This window comes from Myotis myotis, unplaced genomic scaffold (genome assembly GCF_014108235.1).
Source record: "Myotis myotis isolate mMyoMyo1 unplaced genomic scaffold, mMyoMyo1.p scaffold_m19_p_2, whole genome shotgun sequence".
Lineage (NCBI taxonomy): Eukaryota > Metazoa > Chordata > Mammalia > Chiroptera > Vespertilionidae > Myotis > Myotis myotis.
In genome coordinates this window covers 213,912,795-213,937,995 of record NW_023416324.1, presented here as the reverse complement: position 1 = coordinate 213,937,995, position 25,201 = coordinate 213,912,795, and the positions used below count along the sequence as shown (strand labels likewise).

Below are 25,201 nucleotides of genomic sequence, written 5' to 3'. Positions count from 1 at the left end.
CCATACGGCCATGCCGGCGAGAGACAGGACTGGGCCGCATCTACATCACCCAGGGGAGGCCCTGGTCTATGTTCATGCAGGGGAGGCCCTGGGTCTGTGCCGGGGCAGGGGAGGCCCTGGTCTATGTTCATGCAGGGGAGGCCCTGGGTCTGTGCCGGGGCAGGGGAGGCCCCTCTTTAGAACTGATTCCTACTGTGGTGAGGGTCACACAACCCTGTGACTGTGTTAAAACCCACAGAGCTGGAAACTTTACACGGGAGAACTGGGTGGCATGTGAATTATATCTCACTGTTATTTAAAAAAAAGAAGCTGAACTTAAAAGGTGATCCCTGATATTAACTGTCTGAGTTATTTTTCTTAAAACATAAATCAGGAGACAAGTATGGGAGGTATAGCTAATCAAAGTTTTTCCATCTTTTTAAGAACCACCATACTGAGTGCCATGGCTTTTAGTAAAATGAAATGTTTCTCTCTTTATGTTCTAAAGCAATGTTTAAGCCGTGGCCTGGGGGCTCAGTTGGTTGAAGTGTCGTCCGCACACCAGAAGGTTTCAGGTTCGATCCCCAGTTGGGGCACGCACAGGAGGCAACCGATCCATGTTTCTCTCGTCTGTCTGTCTCTCTCTAAAAATAATAAAAGCATATCCTCGGGTGAGGATTGAGAAATGTTTAAGAGAAAGAAACAGAAACCGATTCCTTATTTCTTTGCTCCTTCTGAGAAAGGCACGAGAGCTTGAGGGTTAAAAGCACATGTGGGTCAGCCTGGCCCTGGCCGGGCTGGAGAGGGGCGGGGGCCGGTGCCTCCTGCATGACACTGAACACGAGTCTGCTCTCGGCCAGACACAATGAGCTCTGGAAGGATGTGGGCTCCGGCCTCCGAGGGGCACAGGTGGGGAAGCTCTCTGCAGCCCTCTGCTTCTCTGTGGGCACTTGGTGAATGGGCGAGGCTCCATGCAAATTCCAGTGTCAGCTGGGGCAGGGGCTGGCAGATGCAAGGCCCTCCGTGCGACACTCAGTAGAGACACAGAGGGTCCCTCAGGAAAATGACGTCTCTACAGCACTGGGATGGGTCACAAGCTGCAATGCCCAGAACGTGTCAGGAGGGAGAATTCACAAGATGTTAGAGCCATCACAAGCAGATGTCAGGTGGTTACTAACATCTCCGTCTGAGAGAGTGCTTTCATTCTACTCAGGCTCAATCTTCTGATCAACTCCCCCCTCCTCCATTCCACTGCAGAGGGGCGGGGGCGGGAGGGGTGAAAACAAATGACTTCTAAGTGGAGTCACCTTGAGGACCAGCACACTCAATCAGTGGGCTCTCCTGGCCACGAGCGTCACCAGTTTTAGAAAACAGACCCAACACAAACGATAACAAAAGATGACTGACCTTTGCCCTGTGTTTGGCGGACTGCGATGGCTATTAAACCCATTTCCTGCGGCATCTCAAACATCAACCTGCAAATGGTGGGAAAGACTGGTCAGCCAGAACAGGGACACGGGCAGGAGATCCTCCGGCGCGGACAAGAGGGGAACACTGTTTACACTCACCTGTGAACGTGTGGGTAAGGAAGGCCACCCTCCGGCTTTCCTGGGCTGCACCCCATTCCCCGCCTCCGGAAGACTGAGGAGGCAGGCATGCATACCGCCTGAGCTGCACCCCAGTGTAAGACGCTGTTAGACTATAGTTCTTTGGAATATCCCATTGAGTTCTTTCTGATGTGCTGTCCCCTCTTCGAGTGACAACTAACAATTCCTGACATTTGTTTCTACTTACAGTGCGTTTCTGTTCGAACCCTAGAACATAATCATAACAGAAGTTTCTGATTATTCAGAAAACCAATATGGTGGCAATAAAGCCGTTTAAAAGATACACTCTCCCCTGAGAACTAATTATGCTTTAACTATAGTAAATAAATCTACACCTTCTGAGAACAAGGCAGAACTTGGATCACTTTCGGCTTGAGTTCTGCTTTTAAACTGGTTTCACTTAAAAGAACACAAACTTCCCTTCAGGGGATAGGTAGGAAAGTGCACTGTATCTCCAGCAAACGGGGCAAGTCACTTTTTTTCTGAAAAGGCAAGGGGGGAAAAGCCTCATTCTGCGAATTTCCTCCCAACTATGTCCTCCATGTGCTGGCCCCGTGCTAGGACGGCGTTCTCTCACCCCCGGGAGCGGCTGACCAGGTTCTGCGCGGGTACAGTTCATGGTGGGATTTCATAAACAAAGATCAGGTTTGCCCACTTATCAGGGCCGCTGCTGGGCCTCTTTGAACTACTTTTTGGAGGAGGGAAGAGGCCAGGGCACAGAGGAGGGAGAGATGGTATTTTGTATAAACAACGTTTCTCGTAAGGTTTCCAGGGTTCCACAGCGCCCCTGGCCGAGGAGAAAGGGCTGAAGAAAGCCCGCGCTTGGAGCAGCTCTTCCTCCTCCTGTGGGCTCCAGGAGCGAGTGGAACGTTACAAAGAAGAGGAGGAGGAGAACACTTCAGAGCAGAGCAAAGAACCCTGTGCCTCCGTGCGCCCCTGGCTCGCAGAGCTGTGCCCCGTGTGTGCAGGCCCCAGGGGGGAGGAGCCCAGAGAGCCCTGTACTTGCTGAAAGAGCCCGGCCAGTGGGGTGGGGGCGTCGGGTAGGGGCGGGCCGGGCCCCAGGCACAGGGCATCCCCGCAAGCAGGCCGCCCACCGCCCACAGCCCAGGCCCCTTCCATCTCCCGTGAAATACAGCTCCAGAGGTATTTCTCTTGGACGCCATGAATAGCCCATTGAGAGCCACGGTGCCTAGACAAGAAAGCGTCCTTTTCTTGTGTTGGGCAGCGGAAAGGCCTGAGAAGGGAGCTTTGTCCCTGCAGGAAGGGAGACTGTCTTCCAGGCCCCTCTGCGCCCCAGAGGGCCCTGCCGGCCCTCCCCTGGGCAAGGCAGGGCCGGGGCTCTCGGGGAGGAGAGGGGTGATTTAGCACCTTGTGCACAGACTGCGGGCGCCCTCCATGCCAGGCAATCTAGGATGTTCTTTAAACAGACCTAAACAGCCATGCGCTATGGCCAACGACGGTGCTGGCGGAACTGGGGGCAGGCGGGTATTCAGAAACCAAACACAGACTTCTAGAACAAAGAGAAATGATTAAGGGAACATATGCACTGAGCTGCTGGAGGCTTGGCAGCAGTTAACAGGGCATATTGATGAGAAGACGGGTCTGTGCGCTGAAGGCCAAGAGGAAACGGCGAGGAGGGAGACAAGCGGGGAAGGGGGCAACACTGAACCGGAGACAACTGGAGGCCGCCGGATTTATTTGTGCATCTGAGATAACTCTGGGGGCCAAACCGCACGGCCACAGGCAACAAAGGAGCATTTATGAACCTGGTAACGTGTGCATCTCTCCATAAGAAGTCGCCGGAGTCTGCTTTAGCGGCCAGGAGGTACCGCAATGCATTTCCATCCCGACTTGATGTTCTCACCAAAGGAAACAGAAAGGAAAACGGGGGGCTCCACAATGATGACCGCCTTGCCTCCGGATAGCTTCTCTCCTGTTGGCAAAGGCTGTGGAGTAGAAGGCTGTGTGAGTGGCAGCCGAGTGCATTCACTGGAGGACCAAGCGGGCCTGCAAGGAAAGCGTTCCGATGTCTGACACATCCCGGCCCATAAAAGTCCCCCTGCAAACAGGGCAGTGTCCTGGCCACTTAGGTTCCTAAGGACATCACAGCACCTACTGGGTGCTCTGCCAATGGGAACATATGAATTTCATGAGGTCGTTGGAATGAAACTTCAAAACTAAGACTAACCTAGAAGACAGGCCAGTACGAATTAGTGAAAATTCTGAAGGAGTAAAAATTTAAATTCAGACCCAGTCAATCCACTTTGGGGTTTTGAACCAAGGAAACAGTCCACACTCACCACAGTGCTACAAGTAAAAATGTGTAAAAGCCTAAGCATCCAGCCAGGGAATGGTTATGTTACTGTCATATATGAAGTCAGTGGAATAATTTGTAGGCATTAAAAATCATAATTATGAGGCTGTGACAACAATAGACGCACGCAATAGAATGTTACATTACAGAAGCAGGACACAAAACTACATATACTTTTATTCCAACTATGTAAGACTCATAGAAAGGGAAGGAGTGAGATTTGGTAAAACTTTTTCTTTATTTTTAAAATTTTCTTTAACCTGATTAGCTACCTTTAAAATTATTTGAAAAGTTTTGGGGGGAAAGCATGATTTTTATGTTCAGACATAATATCTAATTAACTTCAAAAACACTTCTAAGACAGGACTAAAGAGCTGCTTTAAAAATAACTAAGTCAGTCAGTTATCTGTAGTCCCCTTTTATTATAACCAATGAGTAAGAGCTTATCTGACAGTAACTAATGAGCAGAAATGCTTCAAGCCAGTCTTTTCTTATGCAATGAGAACCTTAAAAATGTTATGCCTTCAGACGCGGTGACTGTGCTTCTAAGATCGAAGCCTCAGCAGCATTCAGAGGGAGAAAGAAGAATTTGGGACACAGCTACTCATCACAGCATTACATTATGGAAAATCAGAAATGGTGCCAACAGTCCATGACAGAGGAGCCAAAAAGAATCGCAGCGGCCCCACATGCGAGAGTCCCTTCACCAGTGGAGATGCTATACACAGCGTGACTTCCATGACGTTTAAGATAAACTTCTTAAGATATTAGGAAATATAACACAAAATATCAGCTGCGGTCATTTTAAGGAGTATAATTATTTGAAAACTATGGATAAGTACAAAGCAGAAAATAAGCCATCCATAGAAGTCCTTCTTGAAAATTTACCACCCAGAGATTACACGGAACATAACGAAGACATTCAAATCATCATATCATCCTGTCTTTACCTTCCGGAGCTACCCACTGACACCATCTCCTCTTCTTACTAAAAGTATATATTCTTTTAGACATGTTCCCCATTAAAAAAAAAAACAAAAACGCATCAGTATGTTTTACAAAATACATTTCTGACAACTGGAAAAATTCCTTACTTGGGGTAGTACAATGATGTTGTTGACACAGCTATGGGCATTCTTGCTACGTTAATAACTAAGAGGAAAGGCTTAGCAGCGGCAGTATGGTCCCATTTACGCGGGCTCTGTGTCCCAGGTGCGCTGATGGAAGAATCCAGGGCACATGCTAGCGCCGTCATCTCCAGGACGTGGAGGCACAATTCTGTTACGAGTTCAACATCTTTTGTGTTGTTCTATGTCATCTCTGGGTGGTAGAATTTCAAGTGGCTTTCATTTTCTTCTTCATACTTTTCTGACTTTCCCAATATTCCTACACTGAGAGTACATTCATTTTATAACCAGGGAATGTGCTATAAAAGAGTTACGTAAACCCAACCTTCCTTCAAGTAGGTTATGCACGTATCCGTCAGCTCACTAGTTGGTGAGTCATCTCCTTTCCCAGAGATCAGACTCACAATGCCAAGGCCAGCAGCTGCCGAGCTGTTACGGGCTCCCTGCACGCACCCTCCCGTAGCTCACATGACATACGTGCTGCCACGCCTGTCCCTTGCACGGATGCCTGGCGGAGCACGTGGCCTGTGCAGAGGTGGCAGGCTGAGTCCCGGTGCAGTCCCTGGGCAGGTGCCTCTGGGCTGGGAGACTTGCACACAGCGGCCGGCATCCTATTTTCGTCTTTGTGAGCCATATGGCCTCTGCTGCAAACATCCAACCCTGAGGCCCCAGCCCCAAAGCGGCTGCAGTAAATGAGCAAGGGTGGCGGTGCTCAGGGAAATTACGTAGACACAGAAATTCCCATTTCATATATGTTCATGTGTCACAATACAGCATTTAAAAAAATGACTAAGCTTTGTTTTTTTGAGGTTTAAGTTTATAGAAAACCAGCAGAATGTACAGAGTTCTCTTCCCATACACCCCATCCATCCCCCCTCAGTTTCCCTATAATGAACACCTCATATTAGTGAGCGGCTTTGCCCCACCTGGTTAAGGTGCTGTGTGCCAGGTTTTTGCACTGTGAAGTTCCTGTTTTTCCCTTGTAATTAAGAAGTACTTCTGGAAAGATAAATATGTTCCTCACAGAACTTAATCTACTAGTTTTGTTTCTGTGGATGAGTTTTGCTTGACTCGATTATTTATTTGATGACTGACAAACAGTAGTTTTCTGATGCCATCACCTATTTCGTATTTGCTTGCAGGACACTACTGTGAGCGCTTTTCCTTCTCCCTGCTTATTTATCCTTCTACTTATTTATGTCAGAATGGACCTGGGAATTCTCACTCAAAAGGGTGTATCTTTATGATCATTATTCAATTGGAAGCTCAACCGCCCTAGATTCGGCCAGTGGACGCTGCTTCAAGCTGGCTGCTTCCTCCTGAGAGGGCCCTGCCACCTTCCCCATTTCCTTACTTCCTGGCATAAGAGGTTCCAGGCTCCGTTTGCACTTTCTCAGCCCCAGCCCTGGAATCAGCCATTTATGCAAGGAGGTTTGGCTCCATTTCGTGGAGAGTGATATTTATAAAACAAATCTGAGTGCCGGGAAATAGCTAAAAAGTGAGTGTGTTTTTCACCTCCCTCCCGCCCTTCCATAGACCCATCCATCCACCTTAAACTCCGTGAGTTCAGTGAAAACTCCAATTACAATCCGGCATGAGGTTCACTCTATCTCCCTTCTATATCGGTACTTCCTTCTCCAATGCTGAGGAATCTGGCTCACATTATCTCAAATGTATTTACTTATTTGCTCAACACTGTAATACACAGAGAGTGGTTTCAGAACTGCTGACCCATGCTACTGTGAAAAACAAACTTACTAACTAGGGTTCACTATTTATGCACAGTTCTTTTTGTCTCTAGCCTGAGGGGCTATGGTAAATATTATGTTTAGAAGTTCCTTTTCCTTTCACTTCAGTGTGGTTATGCTATTCATGTGAGTTAAGGTTAGGCTTAAGTGTACTTCTGTCTTCCATTAGAGGGTCCCCGCTCCCATCTTGTTTCTCTTCTATTTTTAACTCGGTCCAGGGTCAGAACTGTACAGAAAAGCACACCCCGAGGAGTGGCAGGTCCCCCCCACCCCTCCCACCTAGATCTCCTTCCTCTACTCTCCGTAATAACAGCTCAGCTAATCTCACTACTAGTTGCCGGTTATTCCTCCCATGTTTCTTTCTGCACAAATGAACAGACACATGTGTGTTTTCTTATCTGCCTTTCTTCCTTAGAGAAAGTTACCAGTTGGAAATACTTCTTTGCTTTTTGTGTTGTCCCCCTCCCACCCACCCCCCACCCCCGTTACTATAACCTGGAAACTGTAACTTACTCTAAGTTAATGGAGTCTTCCTCATTCTTTTCTACAGCTGAGTGGTAACCCATTGTGTGCATGTAGCATAGCTATTCAACTCGTCCTGATGTATCTGTATCAGCATTAGGTGGTGTCCAAAATGCCAGGACAATGAATCTCTTGTTCACATGGATTTCGGTATTGTTGATGGTGTCTCTTCAGGGTGAATTCTAAAAGTGGAATGCTGAGTCAGAAGGAAAATGCATACTTAGCTTTGTGAGCTAGTGCCAGACCCCTCCATTACTAATGAACCAGCGTGGATAGCATACGTTTTCCAGAGCCTTGGCTACGCAGGGTGATGGCATACTTTTTAGCTTTTGCCAATCTGATAGGTGAGAAATGGCATTTCAGTGTAGTTGTACTTTGCCTTTCTCATGTATGTGAGGTTTTCAAATGTTTAAGGTATGTATTTATGTGTGTGTGTGTATAGTGTGAATAACCTATTCATGTCTTTCACCTATTTTTAACAGCTCCTTATATTTAGGTACTATTAGGGCTCTAATCTGTGTTATCTTACCAGTATTTCCTTCCAGTTCATTGTTTATCTTTTGATTATTTATGGTGTTTTGTACCATACAAAATTTATTTTTTACGTTTCTGTAGTCAAGTGTATCAGTCTCTTTTTTAACTGCCTCTTGTTTCTGTGTCCTCATAGCCTTTCCTAGGCCCATGTGATACGGGAATCCATCCACTAGTTTCCAGGCCTTAAAGGGCTTCACTTTTTAAATTTGATCCTGGCCCATTTGGTGTTTACTCTTATGTATGGGGAAAGGTAGGGGTCTGGTTTTCCCAAATGTCTATCAAATTGTCCCAGGACCATTTACTAAAAAGTCTGCCCCTGGCATAGGAATTTGAATGCTATCTTTATTATGCACTAAATTTCTATATGCGCTCAGGTCTGTTTCTGGACTTTCTATTCCTTTCTGCTGGTCTCATTAATTCATGTGCCAGTATCACACTGTTGTAATGACAGAGGCTTTAGTGTTTAGGCTTTAAAATCTAGCAAGGCTAGTACCACCTCATGGCTTTTACTTTTCATTGTCTTCCTGGCTCTTCTTACATATTTATTTTTCCAAATGAACTTTAGCATCTACTTGTCTAGGTTAATGGTAAAAAAAAAAAACCACAAAAACCTACTTAATGATATTTTGTTACAAATGTATTAAATTTGTGAGTTACCTGGGAAGAACTGACATCCTTGTGATGTAGCGTTGTCCCATCTATGAACAAGGGCCATCTTATATTTGTTCAAGTTAACTTTTGTGTCTTTTAGACACGTTTTAAAGTTATTTCCTGTAAAATTTTGCACATTTTTTGTTAAATTCATTCTTAGGTATTTTATCTTACTTGTGCTATTGTAAATGCATACCCTAATAGCCTTTGCTGGTTATTATATGTGTAAATGGAGACTATTGATTAATATGCTAATTTTATATCATGCTCCCTTACTAATCAATGAGAGGATCACTGATTCGCTAATGTTTCCCAGGTATACCATCAGATCATCTGCAAATGGATCAAGTTTCTCTCCCTTTTCAATCATGCCTGTAGCTGACTCCTCTTGTCTCCTTGGATTGGCTAATCCCTTCAGAGCAATGTGAAGGGGAGATAGTGGGCATCCTTGCCTTTCTTCTGATCTTAATAGATCCCTTATTTCTTAGGGTTTTCCCACAAAATAGGATGTTATCTTTAGGACACATACACAATGTTATTAAGAAAATTCCCATTAATTCCCATTTTTTAAATGTATTTATCAAAATGTTGAATTTTATAAAATGTTTTTCTAGCATCCCTCTCCCTCCCTCTCTCTGACACACACACACCCCCCACTCTTGACTATATGACAAGTACACTAGCCAACACCCACTTTAACATTTCTCCAAGGCCTTGTGAACTAATTAATTGATTGATAAGCCATGGATTTTCAAGTACAGGCAAAGGATGGATCTCCAGGTACTCAGAAAGCACCACAAGGTTTTGGACTCATATAACCCAAATGGTTCCATTTACTGAGCATCCAGCCGTGTGCTGGGCCCCTCGGTTATGAGCGATTTTCTCACTGAAACACACTGATGACTCTTGTGAAGGCCACTGCCATGTGGTCTCATTTTACTGATGAGAAAGTGGGGCCACAGAGCCTGGTGAGGTCCCAGCAAGTAACCAGCACTGCCTGGCTCTGAGGCCCACTCCCTGAGTCACTATCAAAGAATCTCTTCCTTTAACAAAGCAAAATGTGAAGGCAGACATGCCACCAATCTCTTAAAATGCATTTTTTCCAGTTGTGTAAGTTTGATGGTTCTGCGGATTATACGTTTTCTGGAAAGTTATGAAAATATAGGCCCAAAGAATAAAATCAATATGGGGTTTTTGCATTTTTAAGAACTGAAATAGAGTCATCTTAAGTTTTTAAAATTAGCACACTTGCACCCAAGTTCATTAGCCGGGTCTTTTTGCCCAAGTTTTCCCTGCTCTCTACATGCTTTTGCTTCAAACACACCCAACTTTCCTCACCCAATTTGCATAAAGTGCTACTGTAAGCAGTTTCCTTCCCTGCAGAGCTAAGAGGCTGCTGAAACGCCGAGGCAGACAAAGCAACGTGAAGGTAATGAATTTCTTCCTCTAGAAAGGGGAGCCCCACCCCACCACTCAGGCCCTCACTGGGCCCGTTTTCCACCCAGTGCCGCGCCACTCATGGGTAATTATGAGGAAGAATGTCCTGCCTGCCAACTGGCCTCAAAACCATGGCTTCTTTCACCAGCTCGCTGCCCTGGATGTCACCCTTCCTGCTGCCCCGCATGGCGCACACCTCAGAGCTGCTCGGAGCCTTCGTCGGCCCCGCCCTGCCGGAGATCAGCAGCCTGCCAGAGCCTGTTGGACCAGAAAGCTTAGCACCAGCTTAACTCTTCACTCAGTGGGACAAGGGGCCTTTCTTTCACGCAGGGCTTGGCTCCACGATATGCTGGGTTTATGGCCCCCATGACTAAACCTGGTTCAGAATCCAATTCTATCACAGATTTTAGTTCAAATGGTCATTTTCCAATCACCCCTTCCCAACTCCATTTTCTGCCTGCCCTGCTGCCCCTTGGGGGTGGCCTGTGGTGGGGCTCGGTGCTGGCAGGACATGCATCCTGCTCCCTTACCGAGTTCTTTTGTTTCACTTCATTTTCCCCGGGCACACTACCGTATCGCTGCAGATGGAAGCGCTTTTACTTCTATTTCAATGTGTGTGCCTCTAATTGACTTCTCTAATCTACTTGCAAGGACCAGTATCTCTGGGAGGATGTGCAATAGAGGTGGAGTGGGCATCCTGGCCTTGCGCCTGGTCTTTGTGGAAATGCTCACGATGTCTCCATTAAGGGAGACGCTGGCTTTAGGACTCAGTGGATCTCCCAACGCTGGGCCCGTCTCTACCCTCTCATTCTCCAGGGCTCTGGGAAGTACTATTTCCTCTCTGGCCCCTTCAGACCCAGGATGGAAAGGGGGAGATCCCCTCTGTGGCTGGTCTTGGAGACGCTTCCAACCCACGTAGGGTCCTGCCACCCTGCCTTCACCTCCGTAAGCTTTCCCTTCATCTCAGGTGGATGCTCTTGTGGCCCTGGTGACTGCAGTCACCGACCACGTGCCCTATTTCAACAGGACACTTGTGTGTGGAGATGACCTTTAGCACAGATGAAAAGGGAGCTTTTCCTGGGGTTTCCGGAAACATTTCTCTCCTGGGATCTTTGTCTTCATCCTGCCTTTTCCTGCCCCTTTAAAAAGAAAGTTCTTCCATTTGTTAATTTTTGAGAGTTTTTATTGCCTTTTATTTTGCTTGACATTTTATAATCAATCTTCTGTATATGTTTATATATGCTTTTCTGTTTAAATTTTGTTTTAAATCTAAAAAACATAGTACCATACCGCCAAAGGTGTCAGGAAACACGCTCAAATAAGGACAGGCTCCAAAGGCTGCTCTGCCAACAAAATGCCAGTAAAATCTGAAACCCGGGTTCAGACACACTGGGAATGTTCCAAAATTTAAAACTTAAAGAACCTCTTTATTCCAGTAAATCAGCTTCCCTGTGAATACCATCGAAATCCTGTTTTAATGAGGGAGGGAATGTCAGAGGAAGGGGTGGAGAAGGAAGGGATTTAGACGAGTACAAAATTTAATTTAAAAACTATTATGAGAAGTTTAATTTCTCCCTCCCCCAACCAAATACATAAATCTTTTCCTTGGGTTTTCTTTGTTTCATTTTCTTTTTAAAAAATTTTTAAAGGCATCCTGAACCATCTCAAACAATGATAGAGCAAGTCATGGGGGCGGGGGAGGGGTAGTTTTTAATAACAAACATTTATATACTGGATTCCTATTCACTGAAATGCCATGTCAGCTACAGGGGAGAATGCAAACAAGTTCTAAGGAAAGTTACATCCTCGCTGAACGTGAACAAACAAGGAGAAAAGACTCGGACAGAAGGGTGACTAGCAACACAAAGCCCAGGGGCCACTGCAGGCTCCGGGCAACGACGGGTCAGAGTTCAGGGGGCAGCTCCCTCCACGTGAGGGCTGAGGCACAGCAGGCCCGACACTGCATTTAAAGACCTGAACACGGTGGAAGGACGCTCCCTTTGTCAATAAGTTCAGCTACACACAGCATTGCATTTGGCCCAGAGCGGGAACGTGTCGGGGCCAGGAAGTACTGAACAAACCCCGGGAGCAGGGACTGCGCAGGTTTTTCGGTTGGCGGTGTGTGTGTGCCTGCGTGTGTCCGTGTTGGTCTGCCTGGGACACTGTCACTTCCACTCTAAGTCCATGTGACTCAGCGTCCCCCAGGGCCCCGGTGGGAGGAGCACTTCCTTAATCCTACCGGGAGCTGGCGAGTCAGTGCCAGTCTCTGGGGAGTGTGGCCCTCCAGCCAGCACCGTCACCATCAGCAGGCACTGCCCCCAGAGTGAGGGGCTCACAGAAACCCAGCCAGGCACTTCGCTGGGGGCCCCAAGGGTCCTCAGCCTATGCTGAGCCCCAAGCTTCTTGTAGATGAAACGAGGCCCCACCTCTTACCCCCCGGGCATCATGAGCAGTGAATGTGTCACTGTGCGTGGATGCCCTGAGCAGAGCACTGGCACGCCGTGGGCACCGAGTTAACGTCAGCTCTTCCCTCTGATGTGCCGGAGGGACAGAGACTCCACAGCAGAGCCTCTCCCAGGAGAGGGGGCGGCTCCCACATTCCAGACCACTGCACTCTTGTCGGAGGTCCTCTGCCACAGAAGATTCTGGAAAAAGAGGAATCACCTCATTTCCCATCCAACTTCACATGATGGTGTGGAAGATAGAAAAGACCTGTGAGCCCTAGCCAGTTTGGCTCAGTGGAAGGAATGTCAGCCTGCAGACTGAAGGGTCCCAGGTTCGATTCCAGTCAAGGGCACATGCCGGGGTTGTGGGCTCAATCCCCAGTGGGGTGCGTGCAGGAGGCAGCCGATCAATGATTCTCTCTCATCACTGATGTTTCTATCTCTCTCTCCCTCTCCCTTCCTCTTTCTGAAATCAATAAAGCAATATATTAATTTTTTATTTTTATTTTTAAGAAAAGACCTGTGAAAACCCTGACAAAGCTACCAAGTGCTAAGTGAATGTGGTGGTTGTCTCCTGGCCAATAAATAAGTGCCTAGTTGGCCTGTATTGACACCAGGCTGGAAGCTGTCTGAGCCCTGGCCCACCCACCAGAAGGTGGCCAGGGAGGGTGGTCAGGGAGAAGTCTCTCTTGTTTGTCATCCCTCTGGTTGGCTCTAGTCTGATGTTTCTTCCATTTCCATTTTGCTAGATTCGGTCCACTCCCTCAAGCCTGTCCAGTGACTCCCCAGGAAAGATAGAGCGCGACGTCTCCTGGAGATGGCAGTTGTCTTCCTGCAGCTGAGCTGTGCACCCGCCCCTTCTGCACACAAGCTCCGTGTTTGGAGAAGCGCCCGCAGAACCCGAGAAATGAGGGACGCACACGCCTGGCGAGAGGGAGAGAGGGCAAAGGTCACCACCACCTGCATGTGCTGGGTTCACGGTGCAGCTGGGCTGGGCATGGTGTACACGGAGCCAAACGGCGCAGCACAGCCACCCTGTGTCACCAGAGGGACCCCAGTGGACGCTATAGCCGAACGTGGGGACTGACACCCCTCTGGACCTACTGCTAACCGCTATCCCAGGGAATGACCCTCATAAAGCCAAGAATAGTAAATGGAGCTTACCATTCTAATGAAATCGAGCTTGCGGGGTGTGCCTGCACAAAATGAAACTGCCTGGAACTTCTCATAACGCTTTTTACGATAAGCATTAAAACGCAGGGAGGAACATGAAAGTCCCTGCACAGCCCAGGTCTGGAAGGAGGGAGAGAGGAGGACTTATGGGCGGGGTCTGCGGGAGAGGCTCATGCGCGGTGTTCCAGTTGGAGATTATTATAGAAAATGAGTGTGTTATTAAAAGGATCCTGAAGTTATAAAAACTCAAAGGAATTTTTATTGAGGATAAATAACTTCTTTGGTAAAGATGAATAATTCATTATTATAATACACCGGCATGCAGGGGAGCCCCACTGCCACCACCCCATTTCCCACTAACTGGGGTGCAGTCGTCTGCCAGAGCTCTGTAACTGCCAGCAGTTACATTTTGTAAGGCTTTTTTTTAAGATCAGGTACACATTCTTTGATTACGAAAGTTCTAATAGGTATGAGAGTCCCTCCAGTTAGCAATTGAGTACCTTCATTATCCTATTAGAAAAAGGCAACAAAATGACCATCTACAGCCTCACAATTTGAGGCAATTTTTTCTTCCCTCTTAAACGCTACACACCCCCTCACCCACCGCATGTCACAGAGAGAACAGAATTATAGTGTCAGACAACTCTAGTCTAATGTGAACAATTACTTAATGCAGTCTACTTCTTTCAATTAATCCAATTAATGAAAATTGTGCTAAAGTATGACTTCAGGCTTTAACTATCCAAGTAATTTAAACATGCTCCCTACTTATAATTTGTGTGTGTGTCCATAAACAAAGGAAATTTCCGTTTACTCTGTCCACAGTCATGAGTTCTAAATTAGTAAAAGTCAAGTAAGGTTCCCTTTGTCGTGGTCAGAAGTATGTAGGATAATTTACAAAAGTAACTGTACTGTAGTTAGTTTGGAAAATAAAAATGAAAGATATAATCATTCACCCTAACACAACTATTACCATTTTTCCATATTTTCTAGGTCTTTTTCAGATGCAAGTTTTAAGAATTTTATTTTAATCCTCACCCGAGAATGTTTTATTATTGATTTTTAGAGAGATAGAGTAAGGGGGAGAGAGAGACACTGATGGAGAGAGAAACATTGATCAGTTGCCTCCCATATGTGCCCTGACTGGGAATAGAACCCTCAACCTAGATATATGCCCTGAGCGGGAATCGAACCTGCAACCTTTTGGTGTATAAGGTTACTCTTGGCCAGGTGCATTTTAAGATTTTAATCTACAAACTATTAATTTATTTTAACCTGCTTTTTAATTTATCTGAGCATTTCTCTACATTGTTAGTCTTTCTGTTGATGGATAATATTCCACTGAATCACTGTATACAATGTGTTTAATAGTACATCTTCATGAGTATGGATTTTCCCATACACCTGATTATTTCTTAAGGGCAAAGGACTAGAAGTAGAATTATTGGGTCAAAGCATATAAACTTCTTGTGGTTTCTTAATGCTACCATCAAGTTGTTTTTCAAAAGGCTGTTCCAATGTATAGTCCCACCAAGACTTAAGAAGAGCGCCTGTTTCTTTATATCCTAGCCTGTCTCAAATAGTGGCATTTAAAAAAACAAACCATGTTATCTGTTTCGTTTTGGGCTAATTTCATGGGTGAAGAGAGTTCAATGTATGGTAAAGGATTATGAAGTAGGGCTCTATGATATTACTCTGCCTCCTCTACTCAGAGTAAAGACATAAAAATAACCATGAAGACACATCCTGTGCTTAACTGCCTTCCTCAGAGTCTTAAGTTCCTGCTCATCCACAGAGAAAGATCCAGAAGGCAGAGAGAAGGCTCCACTCTGGTCAGTCAAGACTCAGCAAGAGGGCTGTGTGCCCTGGAAGGCGGGCAGGACGCGCTGGGGCCGTCTGCAGGGCGTCGCCTAAGTCGGCCTGCAGCAGCACTGTATGCTGGAAAGCAGGAGATGGCAGGATTTGGGTGTTCTCTCCATTTAAGAAGATTATGAAGTTGGCAGGATTTTCTTACAGTATGCCTTTCCTCTTCGTTGCCTATCAGTTGATTTGACTCTGGGGTGGCTTCTGGTTCTTTTTATAGCACAGAATTCGGGTGTTGGGCAATGTACTTGGTCAACAGAATGAAATGAAATAGCACATTAAGGTGTGCCTTACTTTGAGCTTGCTTGTATCTACAGTGGGTTAAAGATGCCTTATCGAGAATCTTCTGGAACATGAATCATAATAGAAAAGATTTCACATGAGGGAAAATATAGCAAAGTATGTATGCGCCTGTCCAAAACAAAATCTACACCCACCTCACTATGCCTTGGGTAACCCTAAAAAACTCTCTTGCTTATGAAAACTTTATAATGTATAGACAGTAGCAGGAATTGTAAAGGGCCCCAAGTGTGCCGGCGATCAGTGTCGATAAGCAATTGAGTCCCTGAATACACCCAAACTGGAGTGGGGCGCCTCACGGCTCCCCAACCTGCTCAGCCCACCCATCCCGTCTTCCCAGCACCCTCAGTGACACAGCTTTCAGCATTTGCGAAAAGCAGCACAGCCAACTGCCAAATTCCTGCTGGGTCGGCCAAGAGGTATGAACCAAAAATGAAAAAACATGAAGGCCTTGGTTTTTAAAGGCAATACATCAAACATAAAAAGAGCTCTTTTGTATGAATTTTTGGTGTGGGAGCCAGAGAGGAGAAAATCACTCTGCCTCCCGGGAGGAAGCAGCTTGACTTCACCTGCGACTTTTCTCTGACCATGTGGGTTTTTCTCACCCCATTAAATGTAACCTACTCTAGGTGGGTCTGCACTGTCTGCGAGAAATAGGGAGTGATGGGAACATGCGATGGGCAGCCTGGGACCGAGAGGAGCTCTGAGCGGCCTGGAAGGGGGCCCCTCACGAGCCACGTAAGCCGGGGCCACGCAGGCAGGGCCCATGGGCCATGTGGAATGCGGCTGTTTCAAAAGGCCTGGCTGGGAGACCACAAGGATCAAGTTTCCATAGCTTCATAAACCTTGCAAGGGGACCCCCAAAACACACTCTTTGAAAGGGAAGAGGAAAAAAAGAAAAGAAAAAAGGAGAAGAAACAGGTTAAAATGGGGCGTCCTCTCACCACTGACAAAGGCGGCTGGGATGGCTGAGCAGGGCTCACCCTGTGAAGCCCAGGGGAGCAGACCTGGGAAAAGCAGTACAGCAGGGGCGGGGCGGCCGGACAGGCGCGCACGCCTCAGAAACCGGGCAGGAGACGCTCTGCTTGTCATCAAGGCTCTGGGACCTGCTGCACAGAACAGGAAAAGACAAACTCGGCGCCGGGTCCCTGAGTCCCCAACCCATTAGCCAGGTGCCAATAGTGACGCCTACGCAAGGGGCCTGTTAAATCACCTGGCAGCGCTCAGCAGGCTCTCAGCACTGACCCCTGGGACAGGCAGCCTTTTCACACGTCACACGGCAGGAGGACGAGCTCCCTTCGGCATCTGTGGGACCAGAGACAGCTGCCACCTGCTGACAACCCACTCACTGTGCTGGGTCAGGGCAGAGGAGCGGGAGGAGCCGCAGCAGCCACTGACATTCCTCCATGTCAGACTTGCTGGAGGCACCTCCTGTGGCTCAACTGAGGGTCATCATCAGCTGCTTCTCTCCCAGCCCTTTGTGAGCTGCTGCCTGTGGTTCCATTTAATCCCGGGACAGCTCCAGGCTGGGGACTGTGACAGCCCCATTTGTAGATGAGGCAATGGATGTTACGATCCAGGGTCGCCTGTAAGAGGCACACCGGTGCCCACGACAAGCAACTGCTGAGCCGGGAGTGCCAGCACCTGGAGAAGTGGGAGCATTCTAGACATTCTGAAAGTGGGACCAACGGGATTCGACAATGAACTGGATTCCTGAAAGGAGGACAGGCGTCGATGATGGGTCCCAGAATTCTGCCACAACTGCAATAACAGGGAGGTCCGCTCACTGAGAGGAAGCGGCCTGGGCTGAGCAGGTGGAGGGTGAGGCCTGGTGCTGGGTTCACATGTGGCGAGGACCAGATGCCTGCCGGCCAGCCCGGGAACCTAAGCAGTGTCTGTAGTGGAGGGACAGACGACCCCGTAGAGAGCTCGGGACAAGGCTCTTCACTTGGGAACCATTGCCTTGGAGATGTACGTACAGCCTGGGACCAGGAGGTCCGCTAAGGAATCAGTCAGACTACAGAGGGAAAAGTCTGATTAACTTGACTTTGTTCTCTGGCAAAGGCACCCAGTTAAGAATTCAGAAAGCCACAGCCTTGACTTACTTTTCAGAAGCCACGCCCTGTCACCACACCTGAGCTGGAAACACTGCGAAAAGCACCGCCTCCTCTGCTAAGAGCCACGGTGCTGCTTGTTCATGAGTGTGCACATTCCATGTGCAGAGCAGGGCGAGATGGACATAGAAACACGGGGTCCCCTCCTGAGAAGCTCATGCCTTCAAACACTTTTTAAATATATTCAAAATGGGAATAAAGGATGACAAGCATTTTCCAAAATAGCGACAACCTTTGGAACAAAGTCCTGAATAAATTTCACAGTTTCTATGCCACACACACACACACACACTAAGTACTTTTCAAACATTTGGTGAGCCCTGCCCCCGTGGGTCAGTGGTTGGAGTGTCATCCCATACGTACACCGGAAGGTTTCGGGTTAGATCCCAGTAGGGGTGCATATGGGAGCAATCAACTAATGTTTCTCTCTCACATCGAAGTTTCTCTCCCTCTGTCTCCCTCTCTCTAAAATCACATATCCTTGGGTGAGGACTTAAAAATAATAATTAAATATTTGACATATAAATGATTACATACTTTTCTAACTGAAACTACAAAATTTGAGACCATGACTACTTTAGAGCTCAAAAAATATGCAAAATTAGTATCCCATGACAGACAAATGTCTGAGGGTCCCATGTGGTCCAACCCCTTCCTTTCAAAGAATGACACACGCTGTCTTATGTGAAGGAGATCTGTGTTTCCCTTCTGGAAGAAATGAGGGAAGGACTCTTGCCATTCATTTCTCCCCCAGGGCCTGGGATAATGCTCTGTGCAGAGCAAATGCCCAATAAATCTAAATGAATGTCAAACGAATGAGTGAATAAATATTCATTAAAAATTAACTGGACAGTTAATTTAGGTCATTCACTGGAAAAAAGAAAAACAGTGAAACTAGAAAAGTATCTTTTTAATTTAAAAGGTTAATTAAGGACAAGGCTTTAAAAAAATATTTTGGTGGCTTAAGTAAACCAAACACTACTGGGGTTCAAAACAGCTGCAGTTTTTACCTTTGAAAACATTCCATTATGTCCCACAAATTAGAAAAAGAGAAAAGCTGTCGGACTCGTTTCATGATTCTATGATCTCAAGTCTACGCAAATGCGCAAGCCCGTGCTTACGAGTGCTAACTTCCAGAAGGAAGAACTCAGGACCAGGGGGAAGAAGGAATGCAGAACGTACACTGACGTACAGAGATCATCAGACCTAAATCAACAAGCTTATTATGTAAAGGTCACTTCTGACCACAATCTCTCTTACCTCTCTCCCTACATAATTTATGATTGCCATCCAAAGGCAGTATTTGTGTTATGTCTAAAATCTTCCAATCTGGCATTAAAACAAACATCTTCAGCAACAGAATAGAGGGATAATATCAGGAAACAGTATCCATACCATGTCCACAGCTGTTTTAATAGCATTTAGATCCAACATTTCATAAATATTAGATTTATCTCCTCCTAGTTTCACCTTATATTTCTGTTTTTATAAATCGGGGGAGGGCGTTTAAGAGGACTAATAATCAGTGTGCTACACATCATTTGAGAAGCTTCCTGTGTAAAAAGCTTTATTTTAATGCCTTTGCAAAATACAAAGGATTTCCAATTTGAACCTATTAAACGCATCTGCACTCACTCCTGGTGTCCATTTTCTCAGTGTCTCAAAGCTACATGGAGCCAGAGCCTGCTGGGCACGAGAAGGAAAGGGAAAGCTGCCAGCCCAGCGTGCAATGGTATATATCCTGACCCGGCACACAAAATCTGCAGTCTCCCCTACCCTGCGGCCTGCATTCCTCACTTGTGCATTCACATAATTTACTTTGTAATTACTTATTGAACACTTACTATATATCACTATTTTAGGGACCAAGGAATACAGCTCCTTGGTCCCTAAAATAAACAGTACAGCAGGTACTGGATAAACAGCAAATAACACAATTTATATTAGGTAAGAAGGTCGGAAGAGTGTGGAGGCTGTGTTATGTCTTGTAAAGGATGGTTAGGGAAGGCCTCTTTCAAACTCTGACATGTGAGTAGAGACCTAAAGGGAGAGGAATGATCCAGACAGGAAAGAGGATCGAAGGTAGGGAGTGTGTGTTGCCCTGAGGCCCACATGTGGGGGGCAATCACGTAGGGCTTCCAGGCAGGCAAAACCGTGGATTTTCACTTGGCATATTTCCGAGACCCACCCACAGTACTGCATGTATTAATATTTTGCTCCTTTATATCGCTGAGCAGTATTCCAGTAATTTGTTAATCTATTTACTAACTGATAAAGACTTAGTTGTTTCTGGTTTGGGGCTGCTATGAATCAAGCTGCTATGAACATCTGCACATAAGCCTCAGAGTGGACATATGTTCTCATTTATCTTGGGCAAAAAAAATGCCTATGAGTAGCATGGCTGGGTCATACAGTGAGTGTACATTTAATTCCATAAGATATCACCGGCATGTTTTCAGGTGGCTGCATCATTTTGCATTCCCACCAGCCCTGTAGGAGAGTTCCGGTTTCCCCACATCTGCCTGTCGCATCAGCCCCACCAATGAGTGGGTAATGGTAGCCACTGCAGTTTAATTTGCATTTCCCTGACGCCCAGTGACACTGAGCATCTTCTCGTGTACCTTCTAGCATTCACGTTTGGTCGGGTTTTTTTGGGGGTTTTTTTAAGTGTTTTTTTCAAAGCTTGTGCCTTTTAAAAAATATTGGGTTGTCTTCTCAATACTGAGTTATAAGTTTCTTTATGTATTCTGGCTATAAGCCCTTTGTCAGACAAATGTTTTGCAAATATTTTTTCCCAGTCTGTGGTTTGCCTTTCTGTTTTAACTGTGCCTTATAATAAGAACAAAAAGTTATTTTGATTAAACTAAGTCATTTTTTCCTTTTACAAGTCATGCTTTTCATGTCTTGTTTAAAAAAATATTTCCTTACATCCATGTCACAAAGGTATTCTCCTATGTTTTCTTCTAGAAGTTTAATTGTTTAGCTCTGATATGTAGGTCTATGATCCATTTTGAGTTAATGTCCATATGGTATCAAATCAAGGTAGAGATTACTCTTTTCTACTTTTTTTGTTTTGTTTGAGCACCATATATTAAAATAACTATCTTCCCTACTGAATGAACTTGACAACTTATCAAAAATCAATTGGAGCCCTGGCCGGTGTGGCTCAGTGGGTTGAGTGTTGTCCCATGCACCAAAAGGTCACCAGTTTGATTCCCAGTCAGGGCACATGCCCAGGTTTTGGGCTTGATTCCCAATAGGGGGCATGCAGGAGGCAGCCAATCCATGTTTCTCTCTCATATCCATGTTTCTCTCTCTCTCTTTCCTCTCCCTTCCTCTCTCTCTAAAATCAATAAATATATGTATTTTAAAAAATCAATTGGACCTATAAATGTAAGTCTATTTCTGGACTTTCTACTATGTTCCATTAATTTATACCTCTACCCTTCTACCATTATATACTATCTTGATTACTGGGACAAGGTACTTTTAAGATGTCTCTTAGAAGATCAACTGAAGGACTTATATGCATGCATATAAGCATAACCAATGGACATAAGACACTGGCGGGTAGGGGAGGCCAGGGGATTGTCAAGGGTGGGGGTAAAAAGGAGACATATGTAATACCCTTTGTAATACTTTAAGCAATAAAACTAAAAAAAAAAAAAAAAGATGTCTCTTAGATATGTAAAAATTAGGTATCTAAGTCTAACTATAGTTTACTTATATATCCAGTCAAGTATGAGAATCTGAAGATCGCGGAGAGACTGGAGATGTAAATTTGGAAGCCATCAGCTTAGAGATGATATTTAAAGCAGGGGATTAGGGGACACTCCCCAAGGCGTGGTGGACACCCACATACATGCCATTTCACACTTCGGTCAGCTTGTGCTAATAAAGTGCAGCCTGCCAATCTCTGACCTATAAGCAGCTGCAGCAGGGCCCAACAGCCCGATCTAACTTGGATCTGCTAGATGTCCATGGAGCAGAAAACTGGGCCCTACAAATCCAGGCCCGGATTCAGCCAGGAGGTGCAGAAAGTCACTCCAGCTTTCAAAGCCTCCGTTCTCAACTTTGGAAAAATGGCAATTCAGAAAGTAGCCAAAATCACAGGGTTGTTTGTGAGGAACTAGTAATAGTAAAATGTAAACATTTACAAACAGTCTCCTGAGGAAAGTCTGGCCCTCTTTCTACTGAAGGATGTCAGCTTCAAACAATTCGTTTCCACATTTACTGACTGTGCTTACTTACTATCACTGCAGAGACTGCATGCCGACAGTTTCTGGACAGATTGTCTTGAGCCCAAATGACCCCACAGACTCTGAGGCCAGCTCGACCCCATCACCTCATCAAGGAGTGAGATCACAGTGAGTGCCTGAGGACACCCCGACTCCGTGCTGGCATGGCAGTCGGCAAGCAGAGTGCTTCCCACTGAAAACAGAATACAGACGCAGACATACTTGGAACACACTCCTGGCACCGTGTCCAGCACACAGCAGGCACCCCATAAGCACTGGGGGAGCAAACAGGCACCCACAACACAATGAGCATATCATAACAAGCTGAGAAAACAGAGACTCTGCGATCACGTGCTCCAGCAAGTGAAAACCAACATTCACACAGAACAGAGGCAGCCGCAGGAACAGCGATTTCGGGAGCAGGCACCCTTCTGAGCACTCACGAAATGACTCACTAATCTTATGACATCGTCTATTATTAATTCTATTTACTGGTGAGGAAATAGAGGCAGGAAAGTCCTATGATTACTCGCACTTTATAGATAAGGATCCATGTAAGTGTCTGGACTGGGACCTGAACCCAGGACTCTGGCTGTGGGGCTCCCCAGCCTTCTGCTCATCTTTAGAGCACTTTGTTCACCTCAAGTGTAAGGCACTATCTGGAAATTGCTCTCCCGTCATCTGTCATCATAAAGCAACCTACCTCTACCTCACACAGCTTCAAAACCCAACCATGATTATGGAGCCTACCAAGAACAGTGAGTTCAGTGTTGGCTGCAGTTTCTTTACTTTGGGGTGTGAATTCTGTCCACTTCATTTTGGGAGTGGGGAGTGGTGCTGAAGGAAAGAGACAAGATTACAAACTGAGAACAATCCCTCACAAAGCTTTTGTTGAGTGGCGATAGTGCTGAGTGTAATCAATGACAGCGTTTGTCTCTGGAAACTATACGGTGGATATAATGCTTGGGTGTTTAATGCACACAGAAGAAGCATGCAGGAAACTGTATTCAGCTGGGGGTGTGTGTGTACGAAAGTTAAAGAACAGACTGGCAGCCCTAACTGGTTTGGCTCAGTGGATAGAGCGTTGGCCTGCGGACTGAAGGGTCCTGGGTTCGATTCCAGTCAAGGGCATGTACCTTGGTTGCGGGCACATCCCCAATAGGGGATGTGCAAGAGGCAGCTGATCAATGTTTCTCGCTCATCGATGTTTCTAGCTCTCTATCCCTCTCCCTTCATCTCTGTAAAAATCAATAAAATATATATATGTATATATATTTTAAAAAAAGAACAGACTGGTAGATCACAAGGAAGTCACGGCCCCCCCGAATTATTATTGTTAATCACACCAGCGAAAACACATCCAGTTCACAAAAGAGACCATGTAATTTTCAATTGTCAACTGTCCACCAGAGGTTGATTTCAATAGTTGCCTGCCCTACGACATTTTAGAAAATAGGTCCTCATACACAGCCCTTGGCTCAATTCATCTGTGCCACATTCTACTATAACAATGGGGAAGTGGGCATGACAATCTAGAAAAGGGAAAAACAAGCTTTGTCTCACAGTTAAATTTTAACAGGCATAAGAAAAATGAAGGGAAAAATGCATGTCTAATTTCATGCATATCCTATATAATAAAAGGCTAATATGCGAATCGACTGAATGGCGGAACAACTGGTCGTTATGACGCGCACTGACCACCAAGGGGCAGATGCTCAATGCGGGAGCTGCCCCCTGGTGGTCAGTGCGCTCCCACAGGAGGAGCGCCACTCAGCCAGAAGCTGAGCTCACAGCTAGTGAGCACAGCGGCAGTGGTGGGAGCCTCTCTTGCCTCTGCAGCCGCGCTAAGGATGTCCAACTGCTGGCTTAGGCCCACTCCGTGTCAGTCAGACATCCCCCGAGGGCTCCCGGACTGCAAGAGGGCACAGGCCAGGCTGAGGGATCCTTCCCCTCCCCCCCCCCCCGATTGCACAAATCTCGTGCACTGGGCCTTTAGTGCTATCATATCTGCAAAGTTGCAAAGTTCTTAGCATAGTCTGCCTAGCACATGGTAAGTGCTTTATTAATGGCAGCTAATCTTTTATTATTATTATTGTCTCCAGCAGGAATTCACCTCTTAGTGAGTCTATTGACTTTCTGTGTTGATTAAGATACATACAAATTTTAGTTAAACTTAAAATGTCCTATTTATAAAAACTGCATACAGGTTGCTTTTCTTTTGTACTTCTAGTAACAATATCATATATGACATATATAAGTAGACTTAAATAACAGTGCATTATATTTATGGTGTCTATAATGTAAGTTATATAAAAATACAGTTAACTTACATGTTAAGAATAGCAAATAATATACTTTTCCAAGTTTGTACCAATCAGGGTAGGCTAATATTACGGAAAGAACCCCAAGGGCAGTGGCCCAAGTGCTGGCTCATCAGAGGGCTCTCTCCTCCAAGTGGGAACTCGGAGACTGGCCTCTTTCACTTGTAGCACTGACATTTTCCCACACCATCTCCAGCATCTCTATGGGAGGGGAGAAGGGCAGTGGGAGACTCTCGTGGCCTGGCCTGGAAGATGACACTTCACATCCGCCCTGACCACTGACCACCTACCTAACATCAGCTGAGCTGTGAGAGGGGGCTGTGTGCCGGGGGGCGGAGGGGGGGAATGAAGCAGGCCTGGGAATCACATAAACTTTCTCTGCCACGAGCATTATCAAATACTAGAGGCCCAGTGCACAAATTCATGCACAGGTGGGCTCCCTCACCTGGACGGCGATTGGGCCAATCAGGGCCAGCTGGCCGTGGGAGGTTGGCCAGCCACAGGAGGTTGGCTGTGGGAGCGCACTGACCACCAGGACACAGCTCCTGCATTGAGTGTCTGCCCCCTGGTGGTCAGTGCGTCATCATAGCGACTGGTCGACCGGTCGTTCGGTTGACCAGTTATAACAGTCGCTTAGACTTTTATATATATAGATACAGTGTACATCTGACATGTATTTTACAAATATTCACATGGCACCTTCAATTATGTCTTATTTACTCGTCACTAGAAAAACTTGAAAAGGTGCTATTGTTACTGTCTTTACAGATGAAGGAACTGAGGCTTAGAAAAGTCAGTGTCCAAGCAGATAAGTGACTCAACTAAGACA

At 46.1% G+C, this 25,201-nt stretch overlaps 1 protein-coding gene and 1 long non-coding RNA gene across 6 annotated transcripts in view; one reads left to right on the top strand and one right to left on the bottom strand.

Annotated features, from left to right (window-relative positions):
- HLCS (holocarboxylase synthetase) overlaps positions 1-25,201 on the bottom strand; it is a 159,310-nt gene that overhangs the window by 8,007 nt on the left and 126,102 nt on the right. For all 5 annotated transcript variants that reach the window (XM_036348273.1, XM_036348271.1, XM_036348270.1 and 2 more), the window contains one exon: positions 1,387-1,454. In XM_036348273.1, the coding sequence (XP_036204166.1) occupies positions 1,387-1,454 (68 nt within the window). The remainder of the gene's footprint in view (positions 1-1,386; positions 1,455-25,201) is intronic.
- Positions 7,559-11,593, top strand: LOC118675453. Its single transcript, XR_004973916.1, has 3 exons — positions 7,559-7,711; positions 9,866-9,911; positions 10,068-11,593. It is a non-coding gene; the product is annotated as an uncharacterized LOC118675453 (long non-coding RNA).